This window comes from Necator americanus, chromosome IV (assembly GCF_031761385.1).
Source record: "Necator americanus strain Aroian chromosome IV, whole genome shotgun sequence".
Classification (NCBI taxonomy): Eukaryota; Metazoa; Nematoda; class Chromadorea; order Rhabditida; family Ancylostomatidae; genus Necator; species Necator americanus.
In genome coordinates, this window is record NC_087374.1 from 30,158,303 (window position 1) to 30,184,742 (window position 26,440).

At 41.2% G+C, this 26,440-nt stretch overlaps 4 protein-coding genes across 5 annotated transcripts; 2 read left to right on the forward strand and 2 right to left on the reverse strand.

Moving 5' to 3' along the window:
* Positions 1-2,372: 2,372 nt before the first annotated feature.
* Positions 2,373-2,720, reverse strand: RB195_003223 (uncharacterized protein; the record flags this gene model as incomplete). The annotated part of the gene is made up of 1 exon (XM_064200788.1): positions 2,373-2,720. The coding sequence occupies one exon, from the start codon at positions 2,718-2,720 to the stop codon at positions 2,373-2,375; it is 348 nt and encodes a 115-aa protein (XP_064056669.1).
* A 1,276-nt stretch (positions 2,721-3,996) lies between these two features.
* Positions 3,997-15,416, reverse strand: RB195_003224 (uncharacterized protein; the record flags this gene model as incomplete). 2 transcript variants are annotated; one of them, XM_064200790.1, is made up of 12 exons in its annotated part: positions 3,997-4,130; positions 4,254-4,328; positions 4,393-4,431; positions 4,628-4,664; positions 6,350-6,457; positions 11,035-11,103; positions 13,046-13,137; positions 13,198-13,246; positions 13,306-13,973; positions 14,029-14,093; positions 14,142-14,178; positions 15,368-15,416. In XM_064200790.1, 12 exons carry the CDS (start codon positions 15,414-15,416, stop codon positions 3,997-3,999), a joined length of 1,422 nt encoding a protein of 473 aa, XP_064056670.1. The 2 variants fall into 2 exon arrangements, with proteins under 2 accessions (XP_064056670.1, XP_064056671.1); XM_064200789.1 differs by lacking the exons at positions 14,029-14,093; positions 14,142-14,178; positions 15,368-15,416 and having other exon boundaries at positions 13,046-13,246; positions 13,306-13,971.
* Positions 15,417-16,253: 837 nt separating this feature from the next.
* On the forward strand, positions 16,254-22,162 carry RB195_003225 (uncharacterized protein; the record flags this gene model as incomplete). Its single annotated transcript, XM_064200791.1, has 15 exons — positions 16,254-16,298; positions 16,617-16,782; positions 16,878-16,956; positions 17,055-17,169; positions 17,279-17,396; positions 18,063-18,186; positions 18,283-18,375; positions 19,682-19,850; positions 19,902-20,051; positions 20,119-20,268; positions 20,637-20,751; positions 20,825-20,934; positions 20,994-21,106; positions 21,175-21,253; positions 21,929-22,162. 15 exons carry the CDS (start codon positions 16,254-16,256, stop codon positions 22,160-22,162), a joined length of 1,860 nt encoding a protein of 619 aa, XP_064056672.1.
* A 691-nt stretch (positions 22,163-22,853) lies between these two features.
* RB195_003226 (uncharacterized protein) lies at positions 22,854-26,162 on the forward strand (the record flags this gene model as incomplete). The annotated part of the gene is made up of 7 exons (XM_064200792.1): positions 22,854-22,890; positions 23,447-23,589; positions 23,709-23,822; positions 23,875-23,983; positions 24,195-24,334; positions 25,787-25,907; positions 25,969-26,162. 7 exons carry the CDS (start codon positions 22,854-22,856, stop codon positions 26,160-26,162), a joined length of 858 nt encoding a protein of 285 aa, XP_064056673.1.
* Between the last annotated feature and the right edge of the window lie 278 nt (positions 26,163-26,440).

Below are 26,440 nucleotides of genomic sequence, written 5' to 3' on the forward strand. Positions count from 1 at the left end.
TTTACGTATTGTTTACTAGACTTCTGCTTACTATCGTACATGCAAACAATAACTAAGTTGTTCCCATACACGTTTAGGTGCATTCAAATCCAAGGTTTTTTTTTTTAATTCTTCGAACTGCTAAATATCGCTGATTGAAACATTGCTACTTAGCAAAGCCACAAAGAAGAAGTTTAAAGGCATCAGCCCACGGATCAGGTAGGGTATGAATTTTTGTTGGATTTTACCTTTGAATGAAATGAAATGCCGATCGGGGCGTTCGAATGGATTTTCGACGAATCGCAGGCGTGAGCGGGATACAATGGTGGTGCGTTGCGATAGAAGAGAAACAGCCATAAGAAGCAGCGTTCTGGCGCCGCCCGTTACAGTGATGCAGAGGAGATGATGGAACCAGCCCTGTGTACATAACCTACGGCACGATATAGCTATCACCTGTATCACCTGTACTCCCGTTGTTCATCGATTTGCTCGAGCGGGCATCAGTAATACTTCCATTTGTCCCCATCGCGCGCGAGTGTTGTTCAGTGGCATCTCTTCTCGCAAGAAACTCGAAGAGCAATCGAATTTTTCTTTGAAGGGCTTCGTAAAGAGGTCTGACCATCGCGTCGGCGGTCTTCCTGCGGTACGTTTGATGTCGCGTAGTATCCAGTCGCTTACAGCTCCGGCCCAACGATTGTCGTTGAAACACATCACGTGTCCGATCTACCTAATTTTGCCTTCCTGGCCTCTGATCATTCCGCGAATTCCTCGTTCTATGACGCGGATCGCATTTTCCTCCTGCTTGCGAAACGCCCACGTCTTTAAAAAGCAAGTCAAAGCAGGAAGAGCGGTGGTGTTGAATAGGTGGGCACGGAGCCGAATGTTTTTGGACCTCTTCATTATCTTCTCTTGAATGCTACTGATGCTCTTGAATGCTCCCAAAGCCGCTCATTTCCTTCTGCCCAGCTCGGCTTGGTTGTCAAAGCCTTCATGACCGCTTCGGTTTCAAATGTATCAAATGCTTCAAATCGATGAAAGTGATACACAGCGGCATCTTGTACTCTCGCGATATTTATATATCTTATATTATATATTATATTTATATTTATTTATATTTTCTTGAGTTTTGAAGCAGTGTGTACGTGGTCAGTCGTACTGAACCCTTTTCGAAACCCTGCTTGCTCGCATGCTGTCCTTCATCTGATGTTCTTTCTATCCTGCTTAGGATTATTCTTGTAAAAACCTTGTAGATGACAGACAGCAAGCAGATTGGGCGATAGTTGCCGATGTCTTCTGGGTCTCCCTTTTTATACCTCAAGCAGCAATCTCTCTGGTCTTTCACTGTTTGGGGATCTTGCATTCCGACAGTTAACGAGTGAAGAGTCTCGCCAGTGTGTTGATGAGGACTGGCGGTAGGTACTTCAGATGTTCAAGCTTGATTCTCTCCGGACCGGGTGAAGTACGGTTTTCACCGACATGATGGCATTTCGGACTTAGGAAGGGAGAACCTTTGGAATGAAATGTCTATCTTCCCTCAGATAGTGAGGAAGCAAGTGGACGTAGCTGTCGAAGAGATCTGAGTGGGAGTCGTGAATGGCCTTTCCATCTCCCTTCTCGATGATGTGGTTGCACCATCTGGGGACTGGAGAGCAATCATTATTGTTTTACGATTGGCGAAGTTCCGACGGGCGTAGTGAATGCTTTGTCCCGCCTCTACAGCTTCAGCCAACACTTCTGCTCTTCTCCCTTTAAGGTCTTCTTTTATAACCACTCTGCAAAGCCTTGCGAGCTCGCACGTGAGTTATTGGTAGCTTGCAGCTGATGCAGCTCCACGCTGAAGTATCAGCTCTAAAGTTTAAACAGATGTCTCTTGGTGGTTCTAAAACTCTTCGCTTTCCTCCTGCAGTCGTGAAGATGTTTTACAAGCCGCTCATATTCGTCGTTGATGTTGTTCATGAGGGTATCTTTCGAAAAGCTGACAAACGAAGCGAAGAGCTCCCAGTCAATGATAGATCTGAGAGTTCGCTTTGTGAACTTTGCGGCTTTTTCTCCTCTCCGTATTTTCCGTGAAAGAAAATCTTCCTCGAAGAAGGCTGATCCCGTATAAAACTTTGATACAACAGCGACATCCGTCACGCAAAACTTTTTAACGACGATGATGTGGTCAATTTCATCCATCGAAAGATACTCTCCATCGAAAGACTCCCACGACCAACGTAAACAGGAAGGCTTGTGGAAACGCGAGTTCCCATGGACTGTCTTAGTCGTCATGATGAACTCGAAAAGCCTCTCTAACTGCTCATTCCATTGAGGGCCGTGACGCTCATTCCATTGAAGGCCTTGGAGAAGGCATGATCTTCTCTATAGAACTTCTCCAGGTTCATATAGAAAGCTTAGAATTCTTCTTCCTCGTAGTTTGATGTTGGAGCGTAAGCGACGAAGATAGTCAAAGTTGGGGTTGGACCACATCTTCTCATCCGCAGACGTCTGATTCGGGTCGTAAGTTGTTCGAAAGAGTCGATGTTCTTTGCCATACTCGTGTTGACGAGGACGTCAACTCCACCAACACCTCTACTGTCGCATGTTCCTAAGAACAGTTCTTCTCCAGTGTCATACACGGCGTTCGCCTCGTCTCGGTCCGTCCGATGACGTCGTACGTAAATTTTCTGGCTTGCATCATCATCATCTCCAATGGCCGCATCTGATGCAAGCGTCCAGGCGTTATCAGTACAGATCGTCATCCTAGTCCTTTTCCGTTACGGTAGCTTACATAACTCCTACAACGCCGTCTTTCCTGGCGCTACCGTACCAGGCTTTCCTCTGGAATCAGGGACCTCTTTTCCATTTCTGGGTTTTGCACAAAAATTTAAAATGCATGGGAAGCTTAGCTTAGTCCCATGAGTTTTTTGAGAGAACGTTTTGAGAGAACTCCTGGAATGGACAGGTGGAACCTATTTGTTGGAGGTGACTCCAAACCGCCTCCTTTGCACCTCTCAGTCTCTTGATTGCAGGCTTTCGGCCGGACCGACGTGCGGGATGCAGTAGAATTAAGAGCCGATCTTGGCACAGCAGAAACAGAGTGTCCATCCCCTGAATCCACCTACGTGGCAGGTACAAGATCGCTTTTGGTCTGCGACTAACCCCCTATTTACCACCTGGGGACGCGCGACGTGGCCTCGCGGCTATCCGGCTGTGATCCATCTAATGAAGGAGATCTGTGGGATATAGGTACATTCCAACGAAAATCCACACCAGGCCAGATTCGTGGGGTGATGCCTCTGAAGATATGAGACCTAGCAATTGAAGTGGACATGCTGTCGATCCACCTGCACTTCGTGATAGTACTACCTCAATCCCAACTGGTAGCTTGATCACGCCGCTTTGAGCCCAGCCGCTTACGTAACTACAATGAGCTTTCACTCGACTACACCTACACCTGTGGTAATACCGTATTTAAAAAGTCACCAGCAAAACCCCAATTTTATGCAAGAGCATCATCATTGTTGCATGATGACATCTTTATCTTCATTTTGATGTGATATCCCTCTCCATTAGGAGATGGTCCTCTGACTTATTCATGCGAGAAAAAACCTCTACCTTATTCTCTGGCAATCAGAAATTTTTGTTGATTTTCTACAACAATTCTTCTTTTCTACATGTACTTTCCTACTGTTTTTTAATCACACCATTATTTCACGGAAAAACTGTTTTACAATCCATTATTGCACCAACGGTAACAGCCATCGCAATTTTTCTCGATGCCAATTTCACATAAGGCTACATGTGTTCCGACTTTTCAACATCGTTGGACTATATTCAAATTTTCTATTAGATTGATTCTGCTGCTGTCGCTGTAGTCTTCACATATGTTCTCAGAATCCTCCAAAAAAATTATGTTTTTTATCTTTTTATTAATAAATCGAATAAGAAGAACACATCAAATTGTAAATAATTAAACATTTTTAACGAAAGTTATGACTTCTACCAAAAAAATTTGTCGTCGTTTCTGTTCTTTTTTCACAATTCTTGTTCTTCTTCCGCCTCCATATTCAATAACACAACGCACGTCACATGTAACAATTCAAATAGTATCTTCATACAAAGTATGGTCCATAGAACAATAATGGTTGACAATGCGAATTCCGATATGCCTAAACATTATTCAGTCTTTAAAGTTTTTTTTTTCGTTCTTTTTCCTTGAAAAAAAAATGAAGAAAGAGAAAGGAAACAGAGATAAAGGAAAATTCCATAACAGATGTCAATGTTGTTCATACCATAAATTTTCTGTAGTCTTCGCGAATTGTATATACCAACACTTGTGAAAGGTTTAGCACTTTTATTGCCGCCACCTACAATACGCTTCACTCCAAAAAAATGAGAAATCTTTATGTCACAAATTAAACCAGGTTCTACCTCCAAAAAGTATGTACGTGTAATCCCACAATTCTGTGTCTGTAAAGAATTTTAGTTAAAATAGATTATGTAAAGAATGATTGCGTAACAAAATTCCGATTTTACATTCCTCTAGGAACATTTCTCGTTCTAAATCACATTAATTCGTGTAATTAAACTACATGTCCTCGTCTCTTATTTTTATTCTGAATAATTTAGTTGGTGCGTTTAAAACTTCTACATGTATGAAACTCACCCGGGACTTTTCGAAAGATTTGCATATGTGAAGACTCCTGAAAGATATCTTAATTAATTTCTACTTAGTGTTTTTAATAGTACTTAGTGTTTATCTTTATTAATTGCTACTTGTTGTTATTTTAGTTGTAGTTAGTGGTTTTGGAAAAATTATTTCTTAAAGCCAGCGTTCAAAGAGAAAATTTCGTACTCGGATTCTCTGCAAAAGCAGGAGAAATCGAGATATAGACTTTAACTATCATGACGAAACTGCAAAGCACCTCATGTAAATCTAGAGTTCTAAGGAGGTACCAGGAGTGCCTGAGGTTTCCGTTAACCCAACGATACAACTCTTAAAGGCATCACCCCACGAATCTGAGGTGGTGCACATTTCAGGTGGAGTATTCGTATACAGGATGGGAGACTACGGAGAGGGGGGTGATTCCGTCCATTTCTTGCTAGTTGCCGTACAAAACGGCCCGGAAGATGCGGCGCCGCACAAGACTGGCGCGCTCCAATCGAACCTCTTGTACAAAATGGTGCGCCAAAACGAATGAAGCCGTATCTTCCGGGCCGTTTTGTACGGCAATTAGGAAGAAATGGACGGAATCACCCCCCTCTCCGTAGTCTCCCATCCTGTATACGAATACTCCACCTGAAATCTGCACCTCCTCAGATTCGTGGGGTGATGCCTTTAACACTAGTTGAATAGGCGAGATGAAACCCCGGAAAGTGGATATCATTACATTTCACGTGGATATTAAGTGTTTTTTTTTTCGTAATTTTACATCTGACTCCATTTTTAATTTCATTTGATACATTGATACCACGGGTGCTTCTGATGGGTTTCACTTCATTTCACTGGGTTTCGAGGTGATCTTCCATATTTCCAATGTGGTACCAGCAAACTACGTTCTCGATTTTATCCGCTATAGGAAAGAACCGAAAATCGAAAATTTCCACGAATGTTGGGCTTAAAACTACAGAGAATGATCCTAAATGATAAAGGCAGCATGGGGATTACAGTAGTGCTCATTTTAACAGTATTAACAGAGACTTTTACATTTGAATGCGTTAGCTTTAAGATTAGATGACCAGTCAACTTTAGGTTGCACTTTTATAGGCTAAGCACGCCTATGTTTTCAAAATTCTAGAACTACCTCAATTTCGTACTACGATACCATGAAAGCTTTATTGGCCACCAAATTCTGAGGAAATAATTTTTTGTAACTTAAATGTCAAAAATTCAGGAATACTGTTTGGATTCGATAGAAAGAACGAACATGAACAGGCCGATCTAAAGTTGGAAAATCACAAAAAACATCCTCTACATGAATCAAGTTCCGACGCCTAAATTACAGCTAATTATTTTCTTGGAATTTGACTGTAACTAAAATTCCGATCTCAGCGCAAAATTCAGGCAGTTACAGAATTAGGAATCGTTGGCTTATGGCCAAAATAGAACAACTGGATCTTCCATTTACAAAAATTGCGTTAAGCATTCAGCTTCTACCAATTTTATTCTGGTCATTTGTAACAAAATGACTTGAGATGATCGATGGAGGACTAAACTGTACCTTTCTTCTACGAAATAATATGAATGTAATGTGAGATCAAAAAAAAAATCCGCAAATACGAAGTGGAAATATTCACGGAGCAAAAAAATCATATTTTTCGGACATGTGTGGCTTCATTTGTAGAGAAATATGGTGTTACATTATTTCAGAAATCGTAGAAAATTTACCGGCTCTAAATTTTGCTCGTCCCCTATAGCATGACTAGAAAATCTTCCGAGAGTAGGGTTTTTTGCCACACATGACTCCAAATACTTCCTATCCAACGTCGCTTCAAACTGCAAAATCAACTATCGAAATCTAATCCTAAAATATTTGACATTTGTATACTTTAATGTTTCAAAAATTTGCGGATGTCTGAACCCTAAAAAATATTCTACTTGAAAAAAGAAAGTCGAAATATGCAGCTAGAGACGAGTATGAGCGCAGTCACGCTCTGTTCCTTTAACTATCCAGAAAACAACATCGGAAAAAGCCTTTACTCTAAGAAACACAGTGTGGCTCATAGTAGTGTTTGCAAGCGCAGACGTACGCGCCACCACTCCGGCGTGCAGGAGAGACAGCGTCAGCAGCTCGCTCACTCGTGGACGCACCTTGTTACGAGCTTTGTAAGAGGATTCGGTGTGAGAAGTCCTTTCTCCACATTGTGTTTTTATATAATTAGAGGGACTAAACATTCTGACCCCACTATACTCGTGAACTGACCCTCTGAAGTGATCTATTCGTAGAGAGATCCCAATACTGCAAATTGTAAAGGTATGCTGTTTTCAAGCAGATTAGCAAAAGATTCCCTTGCACTATCATGATACATATACCAAGGCGTCCCTACTCAGTACATAAAGGTACTTCGAGAGTTGTACAGTAACTTCACGACCGGAATTTCGTCATTCTACGAGAATGTCATCATTGACGTGAAGAGGGGGGTCCGACAGGGTGATACAATTTCACCCAAAATATTCACAGCCACCCTCGAGAACGCAATGCGAAAGTTGGAAAGGGACGACATGGGAGTGAAGGTTGACGGTCGGCAGCTACACCATTTGCGCTTTGCTGATGACATCGTACTGGTAACACCTAGCATCAGCAAAGCGGAACGAATGCTGACCGAATTCGACGAAACATGCGGATGCATCGGTCTTCAGCTGAATCTACAAAAGACGATGTTCATGCGGAACGGATGGGTCTCAGATGCCCCATTCACGCTCAACGGAACGAACATATCCGAAGGCGCCAGCTACGTTTATCTGGGTCGGGAACTGAACATGATGAACGACCTGACCCCCGAGCTGGGCAGGAGGAGACGAGGAGCGTATAAGAGCATCGAGGATGTAGTGAAGAAGACGAGGAACACCTCGCTCCGTGCTCACCTCTTCAACACCACCGTACTTCATGCTTTGACCTATGCTTAAACCTGGGCACTTCGCAAGCAGGAACAAAACGCGGTGAGCGTCACTGAACGCGCAATTGAGAGAGTGATGCTAGGAGTATCCCTTTTCACGCAAGTGTGGGACGGGATTCGAAGTTCTCTCCTACGTCAGCGATCGAAGATTAGAGACGCCGCCGCGTTTGCCAAGGAAAGTAAAATAAGGTGGGCCGGACACGTGATGCGCTTTAACGACAACCGTTGGACCAGAGCCGTGAGCGACTGGGTTCCCCGCGATATTAAGCGCACTACAGGAAGACCACCGACCCGATGATCAGATTTCTTCACGAAGTCCTTCAAAGAAAATTATGATGCTCTTCGTGTCCCACGTGAAAGGAGGAACCACTGGGCTACTATGGCACGCGATCGGGACAAATGGAAGAATTACTGGCGCCCGCTCGGCCAGTTCGAAGATCAACGGGTGTCAAGGAGATCAAGGTATCATGATACATATTTTTGTTTCCAAGCAATTTTCTGAAGATTGCGGTAGGGAATCTAAGCTGAAACCATGATGACATCAGCCCTCACTGTGGTTCACCATGATCCTCAAAACTAACACCTACTTTCATCGCACTTTTCGTGTCGCTCACGCAACTGCATCATGCTTCATGTGGTTTTGACCCTATCGTAAAAGTGCGGGTTGTCCAGGTTCTTTTGTTTCCTGTTTTCACAGAAGTCGGGTGGACCGACGTCTCTTAGCGCTTCTGATATTACAAGAGGTTCTCCACGATACATGCGTACGTCCTGGATTCCATCTACTGACGGAGATCGAAGCTTGAAGATTAGCCCGTTCTTTTCAAAACAGAAAAGAGTTATTGCCTTTGAAAAAAGTGAAACAAACAAATTCAACAGAAATAAGTTGCTCAAAAGCACTAATAGCAGTAGAGAATTAAGAACTTGCCAAAACGAGGAACTTTTGAAGGTGAGAAGCAGCGCTGCAATGCACTACGAATCTTATTCACGGATACATGAGAAGATTCACATGCAGAGGGCAAGGAACACCCAAGAGGATATATATCATTGCACCTGTCATTCCCTTGCTCAAAAAGAACTCAAGAAAGACAATAAGGTAGGTTTTGTCGATTTTGTCCTTGGCGCTGAACAGAGTTAGACTTTTTTCTTCTAATGTTAGTACTTTTCAAGGAGGATGTACAACAGCTCGTCAAGAAATTCATCGTCTACAGTTTCGACTCGTTCAACTCGCAAAATCGTTACCAATTCATCGATTTGTTATGCACTGTAACTTCTTCTGAATAAGAGGAAAAAACCTTTCAAAAACACCTTTGAGAACTACGTAATACAGCTACCATATCAGGGATGCTGGAACGAGTTCTTCTAGAGCAGTATTTCAGCTTTCTTATGAAGAAGCAAGGACCGGATTCTTCTCGATCTTTGAAATAAAGAACTTTTTCTTGAAAAAAATGAAAGATGAAAGTTAGACGGTCCAGTGCAGACATCTACAAAGAAAGAGATACTTTTTCAAAATCCAAAAACCAGTGATTTCCCAGAGTGGTCGCAAAAGCAGCAGCTGTAAACTGTAAAACGAAGAGCATATGCGCTAAAAAGCAGTCTCCAAGACCAGAAGAGAGTTGTGGAAATGCCGCCCAAAAATCTGCAAAAACAACTAGTCCACGATAAAATTTACAAAGGTATTTAGACGGCATGTCTTCATTTGAACGTCCAAGTTCCAACATCTTTTCAGTCCTTCCTCTCTCTCTTAAAATCATCACTCATGATGCACTTACGTCTTGGGAGTGACGTTGTCCTCAAACCGCATCCATTCGAGCTCTCAGTTAACTCAACCGTTCAGCGAACACATCGGCCAAACTCGATGGTGTTCTCAACCGAGGACCTTTAGCATACCTATGATCCGCTACAGCGTTCTTTTACTCCATCTGTCGTCGACTCTCATAATGACATGATCGGCTCGCCTATGCTTGGATTTCCATACATTCTCCGCTGGGTTGCGGCGGAAAGACACTTTTGAAGTTGGAGCTTCAAAGGCATTTTAGGTGATGTTTGTACCGGGTAAACTTCAGAAGACATCTCAAAGTGCACAGTTAGTAGAACGCAGCTTCTAAGCATGGCAATAGTGCCCACCCACGCCACTGCTGCGTAAGAGAGCGCTAGAAGAATCGTCTAGCCGGAGAGATGGACGCTCAGCTCTGTCAGCTCTAGGTCTGCCAGTGAATCTGAATCCTCTTTGATGGGCATAAATTCTGCCCACTCTGCTCTCATCGTTCTGTTCTTTTCTCGCTTCAAGTCGCTTTCGCTTTCCATATTCGTTGAACTTTCTAGGCACACCTATGATGTTTCCACCGTTTCAACGCTGTCGACGGCATTCCCATAGTCGACAAAGGTCAGGACAAGGAGCAAGCGATAATCTCGGCAAACCTCTGTGACCCTCTATGACACGACTTGGATGTGCAACTGAAACCCTGACAGGATCCTGTTTGTTTTTGAGTTCATCCACAAGCTGACAATATTACACGATTTCTCATTTGTGGCTTTTGATCTCAGATGCATTTCAGATGCACATGGTCACCTACTCAATGCTAACAGTGGTCCCTACACGGCTACACTAGTGTTAACATAATGTCAATGATTATGTAACTCTTTGGTCTGGTACTTAGTCTAAACTCTTCTTGAACAGTGACTTGTGTTGCATTGAGGGGTGCCGGAGAAGATACATAAGTTGCAAAATCCAATCTGGTCAGTGAAGGACTGAGGTGATGAAAGAAGATATGGTGACAGAACGCTGATAGGCAATTCAGGCAATACTTCTGAAAATGGAATAGCGAAGAATAGGTTGGTCCTGCAGAGGCTCTACTGACGATCGGAAACACTAGGCTGAGCTGCAGTTCGACCGATATCTCATTCAGGCCCATACAGGGAGAAAAAAGATCATCACAATTTAATGAATATGCACGGTTCGTAAACTCATTTTCCACTCGAAGTATTGCAAAATTTGAGGTGTGATCGACAAATTTGACTCACAAATAATGCGAAAAGATGCCCAATTATTTCGAAACTTATTAAAAGGGTATGGTATAATTTAAAAGGAAACAAGCAAATGGAGAACCACTGGATGTGGTTAGAAGAATCGTAGCCCTTGCCTCAAGTAAAATTTTATCATACTCCATCTAGTACTTTCTCTTCTGTATGAATACGATTTGTCCACATTTTGAGGCATGATCTCTTATTTTTCGTCTACGTAGTCCTCTACTACTGCGAAGTGGATTACGCTCCGCGGTGCAGCAACACTTGTAACTTTTTCAGATTGTGTATTTACGAGCGAATAAGAAAATAAAATAAAGGAACTATCAAGAAAGGAGTGAGGTGTATCGAACAATTATTAAGGTGTCCATTAACTTTCTCAACAGTGTAAGCGTAGCGGTTATGAAAGCAAAGTAATTCGACAAATCGTCTCACCTTATAGTCGCAACGTTCTGTGCAAAGACATTTCTGTCCTGAGACATTCACTCTAATGACATTACAAAACTGAAAAGCTGAGAAATTGTAGAGAAATAGAGAAATATAGGAAACAAACAGCAAAATAGAGTAATTTCATAGAAATTTAGAATAGAAATCGATCCACTATGTGATCTCCGTGTTAATGTGACACGTTCAACGCAACAACAAAACTCTGCTGCTTCGTGATGACCTGTCGTGGACGAGGATTACGGTAGCGTGTCTGCGCAGACCAGTTATCCTTTTGTCGATCTATGTTGAACGAATGATGCCTGTCTTACCATGAATTCCAAACCGAGGAAAAAATGCGGAAATCTCTCATTGATTCCTCAATCGGTGCAAAGGTAGTTGGAGCAATTCAGTCCGATTTTATCAATTTTTTCCTGATTTTCGTTCCGCCCGGGCCAACTTTTTGGGTTATTTCACATGCTGAGAATGAATACATCCATAATCCATCCAGTATATATAACCCATTGATGACAATGTTCCGATGCCGTCAGACACTTTTTTTGCCGCATAGGACATTTTCCGAGCTTGGGGACACCATCAATAAACAGTTTATAAAGATTTATCAGATCAGTGGTATTATTTATTTATTTATTTTTGGTACATTGTTTGACGATGCAGACGGGACGCGCAAAGAAAAAATACGCGGAAAAACATGCGGCACGTACGCAAAAAATTGCTTGGTCATCGATGTGATAAATAAAATCATTCCAAAAAAAAAAATCAGCCATAACCCCTTATCATGGGTAACCTAAAGGCTGCGTATCATGATTCTGGGGAGGAGCGAAGCCCATAGCGAAAACGCAGAGTTCGGGTAGATTATTGCGAAGCCCAGTGTGGTTTCGCTCATCTTTCCCTGATCGCAGTAAAAAAAAAACGTGGACACCGTCCCGGTTTCTAAAGGTACGTCCGAGGTACACGTTTCAGTCGCCCTAGCAGCATGTTCACTAGTTTCACTTGAATAGTCTGCTGAAAAAGAGTCACTGATCTTTGATCGCTCGCATCTTTACGTGGCACGTGCACAAAGGTGGCGCGTTGCAACTGATTTTGTAGGCAGAAATGCTCTTTCGAACCGTTTTTTCTCTCGAGGCGCTTCGGTGAAGCGTAGCGGCTGGGAGCGTGGTGAAACCCTTGTTGGCACCACCCATCGCTGCAGTTTGCAACGGTCCCACCTCGATTCCAACTGAAAACCCTTTACCGAGCGCGAACGCAAACGCACCCCAACTAAACACGTGATTCATGTCGTTTTGACCTGAGTATTCGCATTATATTCGCTTTCTGCGTCCGAAAGAACCTCGAGAAAGACTTCATCGGCTTCAACATTGAGACCCGGCTAGAGGTCCTCTCGAACTACTCTCCCACTCGTTCATCTCTACTGGACTTTTTCTTCAGCTTTTGGATGTAGACCACGAAATTCAACTGTGTGGATGTTGCGCTGCTGAACACATCTTCGTCATCACATCTTGCTGCTATACTGTCTAGAACATAAACTTTCCTCGAATTTCTCTCCTACTATGCCACATTGAAGTCCTTGACGTCCACTCGTTGTCGTGATCACATTGTAGCTGACGCTTCAACAGATTGTGATCAGAAGTACGAATAAAACGTAGAGTTGTAAATGAATCTTTTTTTTTGGGAGTGCGAAGGCAAACTTTTTCCTTCCATTACAACAAGAATGTTCTTTTGCAGTGTCTGGATACACCTTTTGAAGAAGTCGGCTCTTTTTTATTCCGTACTCCAACATTGACTACAACTACTTAACATTGAGAGAATTTCCTTCCACATTCGTTATCCTACAGAACCGACGCTTTGGTCTTCGAGCCGGGGAAAACTTCCTGACTACTTTCTCTTATTTGACTTCTAAGTTAAGAAAAACTGAAGAGTGTATGCCCTAAGCTCTTTTTTTTCGAAATCGAGATCGACAGGTAATGTAAAGCGTGATCTGGTTAAAGTGTGAAAATTATACCTCCACAGTTTCTTTGATGGCTTCGGAAGAAGGAAGAAAATGCCTCTTTACATTACTAATTACAACTGCGGTTTCATTCCTCAGCATAACGCCTATAAATCGATTCTTGCGTTCAACACAGTCCTTTTCAGACGTGAAATTCCAAAACATGCATCGCCTTAGCACGAACATGGAGGTGGAACCTGGAACCGGAGGAGGAACCTGAAAACGTGCCCAAAATGACGGGGATACCTCTCGCAAATCTGAATCAAAGTACTTACTGTTGTATTTAGCAGAAACTTTGGATGAACACATTTATTGAGTAATTCTTCTATCTTTAAGGGGGGCACATACGGCAGCTCAATCTTATCGTAATTGTCTCTGTAATTTGTTACGGAGCGTTCGAGGATTGCTGTTGCATTCCAGCCTTTTGTTGTAACCGATATCTGATGTGTTGTGTTGAATAACGCCGTGCTGGTTAACGAGATGGTTTGCAAGGTTGGGCCTGTCGACATGACGATGGACGAGGTAGTGTCTGTCAACGTAGTGACGGTCGGGAGAACGGTGGAAAACGAGGCAGTAGACGTGGTAGTGTTCATTGACGTGGTGGTGGACGAGGTAGGGCTCATCGGCGACGTGGTGGTGGACGAGGTAGGGCTCATCGACGACGTATCGGTGGACAAGGTGGTGCTTGTCGGCGATGTTTTGGTGGACGAGGTGGTGCTCGTCGACGACGTACCGGTGGAAGAGGTGGTGCTTACCGACGACATTGTGGTCGACGAGGTGCTGCTCGTCGACGACGTACCAGTGGAAGAGGCGGTGCTTGTCGGCTCCATAGTGGTAGAGTCACTATTTGTTGCCGTAGTATTAGATGACGTAGCGAAATCCGTCATCGTCGCAAAGCAAATTACAATAACAATCTCCATAGAGTAGAATGTCGGAGGCATAACTGAAAGTAACCTCACCGCAACCATACCTTAATATAGTCGAATGATTTGTGATACCTGAGAGGTTATCTTCATTGCCTACATCAACATGCAGCGCTCTTCTAATGATTGCAGCAATCAAACTAAAAGCTAGTTATCGGGTTCAGAAAGCAAAACAAAACAGAACTTACTGAAACCTTCGTTCACAGAGTGAACGATGATCACGTCCTTAGTGCGACACTACTTCGGGCAAATAGCATGAAATGAACATGAATAGCACGCTTGAAAAGTCGCACACATTCGAGAAAGCGAAGTACTTTCGCTGGGTGAAGTGTAGCTGGAGGGAGGGGACACTTTGACGCACCCAAATCGAACTGCTTTCCTACTGTATTTGGTCCGATTATTTGAGATGATTCATTCCATTGTGCCAGTACTGTACCTGCACTCAGAGCGCAATAAAGGTTACGAAGCACAATTGAGTAGCTGAATCAGTCGGGGCCCTAAAACCTAAGCATCAGCCTTAGAGGATTCACGACATATAGATTGAAGCTACTAAGAAAAAGGAAGACAGAGCTGGAACTACTATTGTTTTAACTTTACCACATCTTCCAAACAAGAGAGAAAATGTAGTTGTGGAGCCACTCAGTGGCACTCTTACTTCTGGACGATCTGTCTTACTTTTTTCCCTTAGTAACTTTAGCTAATGTGTCATAGATCATCTAAAACTAATGCTTAGTTCTTAGGGCCCCGATTGATTGAGTTATTTACTTCCAGAAATAAGGGCGCCAGTGAGTGGCCACCTCCAACTACGTTTTACTCCGAGCAACTTCACGAGAAATAAATAACTAAATCATATCAAAACAAGAACCGAAAACAATTCCATATCAATCCACGATCACTAAGCATGCAACAACTTTTATTCACACATTTTCGATTTTTATTCGCAACTTGGTGGCCCTATGAAAGGCGGTTGGGTTAGCCTTTATGAAGGCCGTACACATTCGCCTATTTCGGGCTGGGACCATCGCAAAGTGTAGCAAAGAGAAACCAGGGCACCTACCTTGATACTGGCCGCTACGCTCCACTGCGCCGCTTCGAGCGCAGCCGCTTACGCAACTGAGCGATGCTTCATTTCGTTTCGACACTAGTGTAGTAACATTGCCTACAGAGTCTTTTGATGGCGCAGGGAAAAGGAATCAATGCGGGAGAAAGATGAAGTTTTTAAAAGCAGCGTATCACGAAATCCCCGATATAACCGTGGTCCCGCGCAATTCCCTCTAAATGTCCTGAAAAACGGCGTGGGAATCTCCGACGACACCTTACAAAGCGCCACCCCTGCATGCGTTGCGTCCGCGAGCCGTTTCCTACACCGCTTTTCAGGAGGATAAGATAGAATTAAGCGTGAACACGCGCATACTCGTAATCTTCTCCCGAATCCTGTCTTCTTTCATGAGGAATTCCGACATCGTCAGCTTCGTTATTCGCTTTAAACTAGTTAGTTTTAAACTAGTTTCACGCCATGTCGCATGTATTCCACGATGAAAGACTACTTTAGAGATTGAGTGGTACTGCTCTTTTTCTGCAGTAGGACTGCAGAGATAAGTAAGGTCCCGCCTCGATCGCAGCCGCTTACTCTATCTACCAGTTTGAATGGAGCAAAGCCAGGGAAATTAAGGGAATTTAATGTCTTGAAGATGTCCCAATAATCGAATGAGTGTGTGATGTTCGTCATTTCCAATAAATAGTCGGGTCAAAATATTCTGATTTAAAGTATAACATCATGTAAGCGATGACGCACAAAACACTGCACTTTCCAACCGTTACGAGGTTGGCTTCTCTCTAAGGGCGAATTTGGGCTAAGGTTCCATTGCGAGGCATCTAATCTATTCCTCAGTCAAATCCTAAGAAACATGATGGAATGTACCAGCATGAAAATCTCATGATTTTGACCGGTTTTTCTTCCAAAGCACTCTACTAGAAGTGAATATGTAAATGCATCACCAAACGAAAAAACCAAACGGGCCAGCAGAAAATTCTCGAAGACCAAAGTTTCCTTTTTTTTGGGAATTATTCCGTCCGAGCTCAGCTAGACACAATTAGGAATGATAGATTGTTCCCATGTGTGGATTCGATACTACACTAATATTGCTGACGCTTTTGCTAAAATGAAAACGAGTGACATTATGCGAGGATATGGGGGACCTTTTCCTGCGATGTCATCGTGGTGTGATTACGGTATTCCGGCAGCTGGGCAAGCGATGGTTCATCGTTAGAGCGACGGCGCACGCTCACCTGTGTCCGGGATGTGTTCCGAGAGTGCGGAAGTGATTCACAAGAAACTAGTACAGGTGCGTCTGTTTGTTTTATTGAAGCAAATCTTGTTTTAGATCCAGCGACTGGTAGCTAAAAAATAGCTTGTTTGATTTTTAAAAAAAATCTGGTTGAGGGAATTGGAATTATCTTGTTGTGTTGAAGTCGCTGATGTGAGACTTTTAAGCACAAAATTTCGAAAATTTCATTCTGATCAGTTTTCTGTTCTGTTATGGTATGACTTTTCTTTTTTTTTTCACAGAGGAACTTGCAGTCTCTTAGTTTTTCCTTGCTACGGTAACTTCACTCGCAAATTTAACAAACTCTTTGTTGTGCGAGGTAGCACAGTAATTCAGGAAGAAGAATGGCTGAAGAATTTTAAAGCAAACACCAAGAAAAGTGATCAGCTTCGTGAGGCTATTGAATCGATTACCGATAGATTCCAAGCTCGCCTTGCATCACTTCAGGAAAATGTGTTACCAATGCATGAAGTGAACGGACGACTTCAAGTAAAACAAAAAAGTTTGTTCTAGTAGTATGATTATGGTTTTTAAAAATGTGTGACATCTGACCATTTTCGAAGGTTGATATGAGCAATGTCATTTTTCTGTATTCAGATATTCAACGGCTAATCAAAACAATAGATACTACCATCCAATTTTATGGACGAACAAACGAGCTGGAAAGTTCGATTCGGTACGTCGTTTTTGCATTTCTTTTTGCATTTGTTTTCTTTTTCCAGTCTGCTTTGTCTTCTTATTCCTTTCTTTCTATTTCTGAGTTCTTCTATACAGAGATGGAAACCCGAGCCACGATCTGGAGGGATATCTTGAAAATATGGAATGCCTTCAACAAGCTATCCAATTCTTTGAATCTCATCCGAATTATCATAACCAAACAGAGAACATGGTTAACAGCAGCTTTTTCTCTTTCATTTACAATTATACTGCTGTTTCCTTATTTTGTTTTTCAATTTTTTTTTTGAAAACCTACCTTTGTATTCATCTTTATGTTTCAGAAACTGAACCTAGAGACTGGATATACTGTGTTGGAGTCTGAATATCGTTCGGTAGTTCAAAAGAATACAATTCAAGCTGATCCTGTGGTTGTCATTGAGAGTTTAGATGATCAATATGGTATGCCTGACTAGCTTTTTTTCTTTCTTTTTTTTGTAACCGATATACCTTGATCACAATATCTAAAAAACAATTATGATTTCATTATCGATGTTAGCCAGCGATTTGAGTGAACTATAAGTCACTGGAAAGATTGTCTTTTCCTCATTCGCCCTCTCTCTCTCCTTTTACTCTACCGTTTTTGAAGCTACTCACAGTTGTCTTATATGCAAATCTACTATCGAAAGTTGTAATGCTTGTTTATTATGGGATTTTTTCGATTCTTTTTTTATCATTGAAGCATTTTTCGACCCTATTCTTTGGTTATTACCAAAAGTCGATAAGTTTTGGTAGTCGACGAAACTGTGCCTAAAGTCGTGGGAAATTTTAGCCCAATAGTGAAATGTTGTCAATGAACCAGTATGTAAGGGTTTATGAAGTGGTCTCTGTAGCTCTAAAAGACATATTCGGTTTCACTTATTCTTCTTTTTTTCATCGGTTATCCGTTTTGCTTAGCTACAGACTTACATCTCTTTTTTGCGCAACAAAACTCTATGTTTCTGTTCACCGCTGTTCTGCTAACGTTTGTTGGGAATGTAGTGAATTGACCTGGTAAAGCTCCGCTAGGAGAACTACAATGCTTGTCTTTAAGGCTTCCTGAATGTATGATTTTCATACTATTTTTAGAACTAATGGGGTCTCGTGCAAAAGATATCAAAACGTTTCGTGACATGTCCGCTCTGACTAGACTTGGTGTTTGGCTTCTCGACCGCGAAAGGACACGATTTCTTACACACTATGCGAAAATAAGGTAACATTTTAACGCTACATCTAACTTTTTTAGACATTTTCTAATTTTAATGTTTTATTACATTACATGCGGTCACACTTGTTGACATTGTTACAGAGGAGACAATATGATGCGTACGATCAGCGCTGTAGCTCAACATCATGCCACGTTATATGCGAAGGTGCATTCACGTTCAGGAGCGATTAAAAAGTTCGTACTCTTTTTTCCTTAAGAATTACAAGTGGCATAACTGTATTCTATACGACATCTTACTTTCAACATTCGAAGCAAAGTTTGACCGTCAGAGAATATCACCTTTTGTTGCTATATTTCCTTCTTTTTTATTTTGCACCTTCTCCAGGATTCGTGCCAGAAATTAGAATTTGCCGTAAGTAAAGAGAAATTGCGAAATTTTCCTCCATTGGAACTCTTTCTTATGACGTTTTATTTGTTTATTTACTTATCGGAAACACCTGCAGGTGTGCCATAAAACAAAAAAAAAAAAACAAGATGGAAGAGAGCTCACTAGAATTTCGCCTGAATTTTACATAGCAAGACTGACTCTTGCAATTTTACGCAACAATTGTAAAATTGTGAAAGAGAATCATGTAGTAGAGGGCTTTATAAGGATTTCAAACACTGCTCTTTCAATATTTACAGTTTCTGCTACCAATTTAAATCAATCGAATCAAAATTTGTGCCCTAACATGTATATATGATATTTGATCTTTGCCACGAATCTAGTTTTATTGTAAGAGGAGATTAAAATTATACTTTAAAGGTTCTAACATTAATATGATCAACATTTTGATCAAAGTCAATATGCTGTATATCTGGAAACACGCTGTATTAATTCCGTCAATTTTTACCTTCAAACCTACTTTTTGATTGGGCACTTGAGCAGACACTGTTTATTCAGCTTCATCGTTTAAAGACATTACTCCACAAATCTGAGGTGGTACGGATTTCAGGTGGAGTATTCGTATGCGGGATAGTAGATTACGGGGAGAGGGTGATCCCGTCCATTTCTTCCTAATTGCCGTAAAAAACGGCCCGGAAGATACGGCTTAGGGCGTTCTGGCGCGCTATTTTCTACAAGGAGTTCGACTGGAGCGCGCCAGCCTTGTGCGGCGCCGCATCTTCCGGACCGTTTTTTACGGCAATTAGGAAGAAATGGATGGAATCGCCCTCCTTTCCATAATCTACTATCCCGTATACGAATACTCAACCTAAAATCTGCACCACCTCAGATTTGTGGGGTGATGCCTTTAATATAGGCACCGTTGTTACTAAACAAGTTTTGCAGCGAGCAGAACCTTGTAAAATTATTCCTGTTCAAAACTGTTTCTTATCAGCGCTTTACTTTTGCTGACTAGAAGAATTATCGTTGTCAATGGAGTAAAAGAAAAAATATTTCTTAGGACATCACTTGATGTTTTGATAGTCTTCTAGAATAGTAAAGAATACTGCTGCCATTCCTGGTCTCCATTTTGAGTAGCTTCAGAATTCAGTTTAGTGTGCTCAGAAAAGCGACAGGTCGTGGTGAAAGAGAAAAACGTGTTGTGGATTCCGATAGTGGAGAAACGGAAGGTGCCCTTCTTATGGCAGGATGTTTGCTTGCACTGCTAGAGGTTGAAGAAGCCATCATGGTTAAGACTATTCCAGATACAACACGGCGAGCTCAGGTAACTTGATTTTCGAAGGAATTTATTTTACTCTCGTAAGTTTTTTCTTAGGTGTTTCGAGAGCTCGTAGCAAATCCTCTCGGTTATGTAATTCGACACATTCAACGTGTAGTACAAGAAAGTGACAAAGGTGTCCTGCCGCTTTTGCCGTTACTACGCTTTCTTTCTGCTCACCAAACTCGTCTTCATAACCTAGCTACAGTAGGTCCAAATACTTGTCCTTCCATTTTCTTTTGTTTCATTTCTTTTTTGATTTTCTGAACTTTAGAATAGCATGGGTGATGTTCCCTTTGAAGCGTTGATGCGACTTTTACGAGTGAAAGCTTCGTCTTATATCAACGAGTTCGTAGAGAAGCTAAAGAACGATAGCAATAAGTTCGTTCCTGTTGATGGAAACGTACATCCAATTACCGTTAGTGTGAGTACGTTCTTAGTTGAAATATTATTTTTCACTAGTTTGTTCCTCTTTTTTTTCTTGTCTTCAAATTCGCTGTTCATAACCGAGCAGAACTATGCGAATGCCATTCAGATTATGTAGTCAGTGTTTCTGAAAGGTGTTAACTTCTTTTTCAAACATTTCAACGCTCAAATGTTAAACATTGTTTTCTGATGACATTCTTCCAGTTTTTTTCCTCAATTATTTCTTTAAGAACAAATATATTATTCCACGTTTTAAACATTTTGGTATGGAACACGGTTCGTAATTAGTGTATAGCTAAGTCAAATGATTTACTTCCTTCTATGAAGAATTTTTTTCCTCATTTTTTTGGTACCACCTAGTTTTAGACTGTGAATTTCTTGGCAGCGTTGACAGTTCACCGCCATACAGTTACGCAACAGTTGTTGATGATGACTGCCCCTCATGGAACGAACTCTGCTCTACTACTCCCGAAACTTTTTGGTACTTCATTCAGCTCTTTCCAACCTGTTCTTTTTTTTCAACTGTGCTTGCTCAAGGAGATAACTCGCTTTAGCGCGTATCTTATCGGCACTGGGAACGACTTTAAAGAAGAAGAGTGAAAATTATGACGATTCAGCTCTCTCTAACCTCTTTCTCTTGAATAACTACAATTACATAGCAAAGGTTACTTTTCTCGCTCCTCATGTTATTTTTCCCTTCGGTTTCCAAAGTGGGTGTTTCAGGCTTTGGAAGATGATGAGGATGGTTTATTACCGGTAATCAATGAGCAAAATACGCAGATCTTGTCGTTCTACCACTCAGAGATCGAGCAGTACATTAATCATTACATGAGAAGGTATAACTGTAAAATTCTTTATAGTACCTGAGCGAGGTAGCTTCAGACGAATATTCTGGCTATTTCAGCTGGAATCCGTGTGTATCAACACTTCAAGGGGTTCAGCGGGTCATCGATGACAAAAACACCATCAAAAACATGCTGACGGTAAGTTAAAGCGTGATTTTGGTGAAGCATTTATAATATATACCCAAAAGCGTTGACATGCTCTAGCTTATAGAACCATTGAAGGATTGCGTTCGACATTTCTACGAAATGCGAAAACTACGAAAATTGGATCCAATTAGTTTTTTTGAAGTAAATACTGTTTTGAGTGTGTTTCGACATCATATATTGACCTCCTTCGAAAAGCCGTGAAATGATTGTGCATCGATTTGGAAAATGCGTAATGTTGTGTCTTTTCAAACGTCCTATATAGATAATACTCAAGACTAAACTGTATGATTTTTTTGATCCTTTGGTTTCAAAGCCGTGTCACATGCGCTTTTGTATTTTGGATACGCTATTGATTTTATCCAGCTTACCATTTTCATATTGCACTTATAGATCCGCAATTTTTTTTTCGAAAAGTTGGTCTAAAATGCTTCGACCAGAGGTTCCAGATTTGATGCATCCAAGACTTAAAAAAAAATTGAAGTGAAACGTAACAGATCTGTGCCAACCAAATTGTAATGAAAAGGAAGAAGTAATAGACATACTTCATAAACATTATTTCGCTCGATCTACTCTTTTTCTGTTCTCTTTCTAATAGCTATCGATTCCGATTCTTCCTCTAAATCATTCTTTCCCCACTGTTATTGTCCCTCATTTTTGAAATTTCAGAATTTCACACGTGAATTCGATCAGACCGTTACGGTGCAACGAGATTACTGTATAGCAGACTTGAAGTTACGACCAATCGTTTGTGAACATGTTAAAAGAGCTCTTATGCCTTCCTATGCTTCTTTGCTTCAAAAGATCGATAACTGTGGAGAGCAGTTTTTTTCGAAGCAGTTGAAATACACGAAAGAGTCTCTCGAATCAAGTATCGATCGTCTTTTCGATGCCTCTGGTTAATGTAGCTTCTAATTCTTTTCTTTCTTTCTTTCTTTTCTATTTCTAATTCTTCGAAGCTTATAATATGTGCATTGTGAGCAACGTTGCTACCTGTAAATTGGGTGAGGTTTTTTTTTTTTTGTTATAATTACAGTTATGCTTCTGTGTTCTTAGTTTTTCATGTTACTCATGTTTTTTCTTACTTGCTGCGTTGTTTTCTAATGTGCAGTTTCTAACTTCTTTTGTTTTGTACCTTCGCTATGCTTCCGTGTACTACTTAAGGCATGATCTTACTGGAGTACCCTACATAATATGTGATAGTAATCTCAGTACCCAAAAATGTGATAACTTCCTCTTAGATACCAACTACTTAGCATAATTCTATTAAAGACATTTGAATAAATGCTTTTTCATTAAACGCCTTGTAATTCCGCTGTTGAGAGAATGGGTCAAAGTTGCTCAAAGCTTTTTCTTGAAATTGTCTAAGGTGAACAGATAAATCAGAAGAATAGAGGAGTGTACTTAGTTTACACTATATATACTAAGTGAGTTCACTCAAAAGATATTGTCAGTTTGGCACCGACCACAGAAAATAAACAGCAGATTCTGTGTGACACTCACTACACTTCACTACGCTTTCAGTTTCTCTTTTTTTTTTTCTTTTAATTACAATCGAATAATAGGAAACAGTTAATGTGATGTTCCCAGGACAATGGTTGGATGGAAGGCGGCCTCATCTGTCATAGTTGGTTGGTGGATTTCAGTTCTACATACTACCCTTATAAGCTAGCCGCTTTGTTTCCCACGGTGGTGTTATTTTATTGTAGGAACGGTTTTGCGTTTTCTTTTCGCATATACCATATGCTTCTAACTCAAACTAAACCTAGACTCCAGCGGCTTTCGCGTATTTTCATTACGAAGATGGAAATTAGTCTGCACGAAATCACCGATTCTGTCAATATATTCAGTTTATTTTCCTTCTGATGAGATCTTGCATTTTCGGATATGCGGATTTTGACAATATTAGTTGATTCGAGCAGAGTTGCACTCCTACTTTTTTAAAGTTTTTTTTTTTCGCGATAGGAGGAAGCTCTGATGAAGGATACCCTATTATACAATACGCAGTTACGATAAGCATATTACGATTTAGGCAGAAATGGGCACGTTCTCGCACGAAATTTTCAAAATTCTTGAATGAAACTCAGCTCTCAAAAACTTACTGGAGTTTTTGTCTACGAATAGGAGCATCTTACGGGATCAGTCGATGTTTTCGCAATTGTCGACAGGAAAACACTGTTGTTCTAGTGAGTTGTAGCACCGGACGTGTGCTAGTGATGCGACGTGGATCGTCTGCTAAGTTCATGCCGAATGCGTTGGTGTTTCCTGGTGGCGTGGTAACACCTTCAGATGAGAAGCTTGGACCTCCAACCAAGATTGCAGCATTGAGGGTAAGCTTTCCCAGCACGAAATTCGTATTCGACCTAAGGTGGTCTGCTTCGACATACCCTTCTACCTTTATTCACGATTTTTGCCGGGCCTTAGATAATTTTTTCAACCTCTAATCCAGGAACTATTTGAAGAGACTGGACTAATCATTGGTCAGCAGGAATCAGCAGTAACATCAAAAGAACTTGAGGAATTGCAGGAAAAGACCAAAAGTAATCCGGAGTACTTTGAACAGGTCTGTTTTTTCGAGCACTAAGGTTCGGTAACGGAGCACCTGAGGCTTTTAGGCTTGTCCAACTCCACCAGTTGACAAGTTAATTACGTGGAATACTTGGCTGACGCCGTCGTCCTACAAACAACGATACATGACGTCATTTTTTCTTGTCCAGATAAATGGTTTGTTTCCCTCGTCCAATCTTCTTTATTAGGTTTTCGTGATGTAGAAGCTTGATCATTTTTCTTCGTTTTTTTTTTTTTTTTTTTTTGAGTTTTCAATTAATATGGACGAGTTGTTTGGTTGTTCCCTACAATCTGATCGATTTTCTTTAACTTGCCGCCCCTTCCACATTTTCGATGTCTGGAATTTGTTGGATGCATTTTATCTCAGATGAACCAGAAGTGCGCATGTGTGAAAAAGAAATGTCCTTCTATTCGTGGGCCGATCCAAAGAACTGTTTGCAGAAGGCATCAACAGGCGAAGTGATCTTACCTCCACCACAAGTGTATGAGTTGACTAGAATTAGTCAAGTGAGTTATGTTTCGCTTCATTTCATTAGGGTAAGGTTTAATGGTGCAAAGGTAGTTGGCGAGGAGAGCTCAACACCGCTTTAATTGAGTTGTATTCAAACTGGGCTTAGTGCGCAAACATCGTTCCTATAGCACAAAGAGCGTTCTTAACTGTCAAGTGACTTTGTTATTTGAGAAGGCGATAGTTCATCAATCGACAATGCATCACTGCGAGTGGATGGCTGAGTCACTCGGGACTCGAAAACCTAGGGCTTAGCCTTCGAGGATTCATGTCATGTAGACTAAAGCCATTAAAACAAAGAAGGAAGCTAGAAATGGAACTACCAATGCTTCAACTCTACCAAACTATCCACACGCGGTTTTTGGAAATGAATAGCTAGATCGTACCATCTAGTACTCTCAACGAAGAAAACGACGAACCGAAAGTGGTCTGAAAGATGGCTTTTTGGCAATCTGCATTTTACAGTTAGAAGCGATCTTTGTGCTATAGGAACGATTTGCTGCACTTTAAGTCCAGTTCGAGTCCAGTTTGAGTCCAGTACTGTTCAATTAGGGCACTGTTTCTCAACTAGAATTGTTCTAAAATCCGGTTCTAATTCCAAATTCTAAATCTACCTGAGTAGTCAAACAGTAAAATGTTGTCAATGACTTAGCTCTGCATGAGGTAAAGAAGGTGATAAACTATCTAGAATACTAAAGAAGTCAACCTGTCGGTTATAAATGTGAAGAAAGAGCCAAGATTTTTAACACTTCATTACAGCTAACTTTTCTTAAAATACCTAACGATATATAGGACATCTACGATGGATTTGAAAGGATAAAGTGCTTGACTTCCCGCATCAGTTTAGGTTGCGCTAACGCGTTCGACTTCATTTCAGAATTTTTTGAGGTTTATTAATGCGTATGAGACCTACAGAATGACTTGCAGAACCACCCAACGTATCACAGCGGTGTTTTTATTCCCTCAAACAGATCTGGTGCCAATTCGTTGACACAACAAGGTTTTGAAAATAGTTCGAAACGTCCGCAAGCGAACTTAGCATTTCATCTCTCTGGGTTCGATGAAATGACATCGTGCTTTTTTGAGAGGTCAGAAATACTTATCTTTTACAATGGCCGATGCTGGCAAATCATTGTGTAGGCCGCATATGCGTTCATAATTCTCGAGCGATTCTGAATTGAAGTCAAACGCACTGGCGCATCCTAAAGGGACTGATAACGCAAAACACTTTAGTGTTGCCTTATGGTGGATGCCTGCACATATGCGCTGCCGAACTTGTTGGTGCATTTTCCGATTTTTTTTTTCGTCACAGGAAGTGGTGCAACTTGAGGGACATCTTTTCGACTTCTGGTAAATCCAATTAATGGAAGAACATTGCAAATAGTTAGAGTTGCTTCAACAGTGAAAAAGCCAGTATGCTTTACAATGTTTGAAGGAAATGTAATTTTAAGACACCATGTGATCAACTGCATCTTCATGGCAACACATCGTACGTTCTTTGTCCGCAGCTTATCCGTGGGCCTGACGAAACTAAAATTTCCAACGTCCTACCTGGTGATCACCTTTACATAGGTAAGTTAAATATAATATTTTTACTCTAGTTATTTCTTGTTGGTCAACCTCGATTTTCCAGATGAAGAAGGTTTCAATCAACCCATTAGGCGGCTTTCGTTGGAAGATGTCCAAATTGATCCGCATAAGGCCACTCACCGAGCAGAGTACAATCTCAAACCCTTGTATTCAAAGTGCAACTTATATATGCACAATTTACCCACAAAATTTCGTGAAAATCTTCATCAATTTGAAACTAGTTCTAAAGATTTGTAACCAGCATCCAACATGGCATATGCTGGCTGTCCGACAGACCGGGAGAAAGCGTTTTTTTTTTTTTTTTGTAACCCAATAGTGCACATAGCAATAGTGCCAAAAAGTGCATCATGCATTATTTAGTAGAGAATTTCTCACTGTACACAACGCTTGTATTTTGTATCTTCCGTTTTATTGACTCTTGTTTTTTCAGTTCATTAGAATAGAGGGTCAAGAGGACAAAAGACACCACTTGTTTTTTCTCTTTTTTTGCATTTAATCAAAGTGACAAGGTAGGT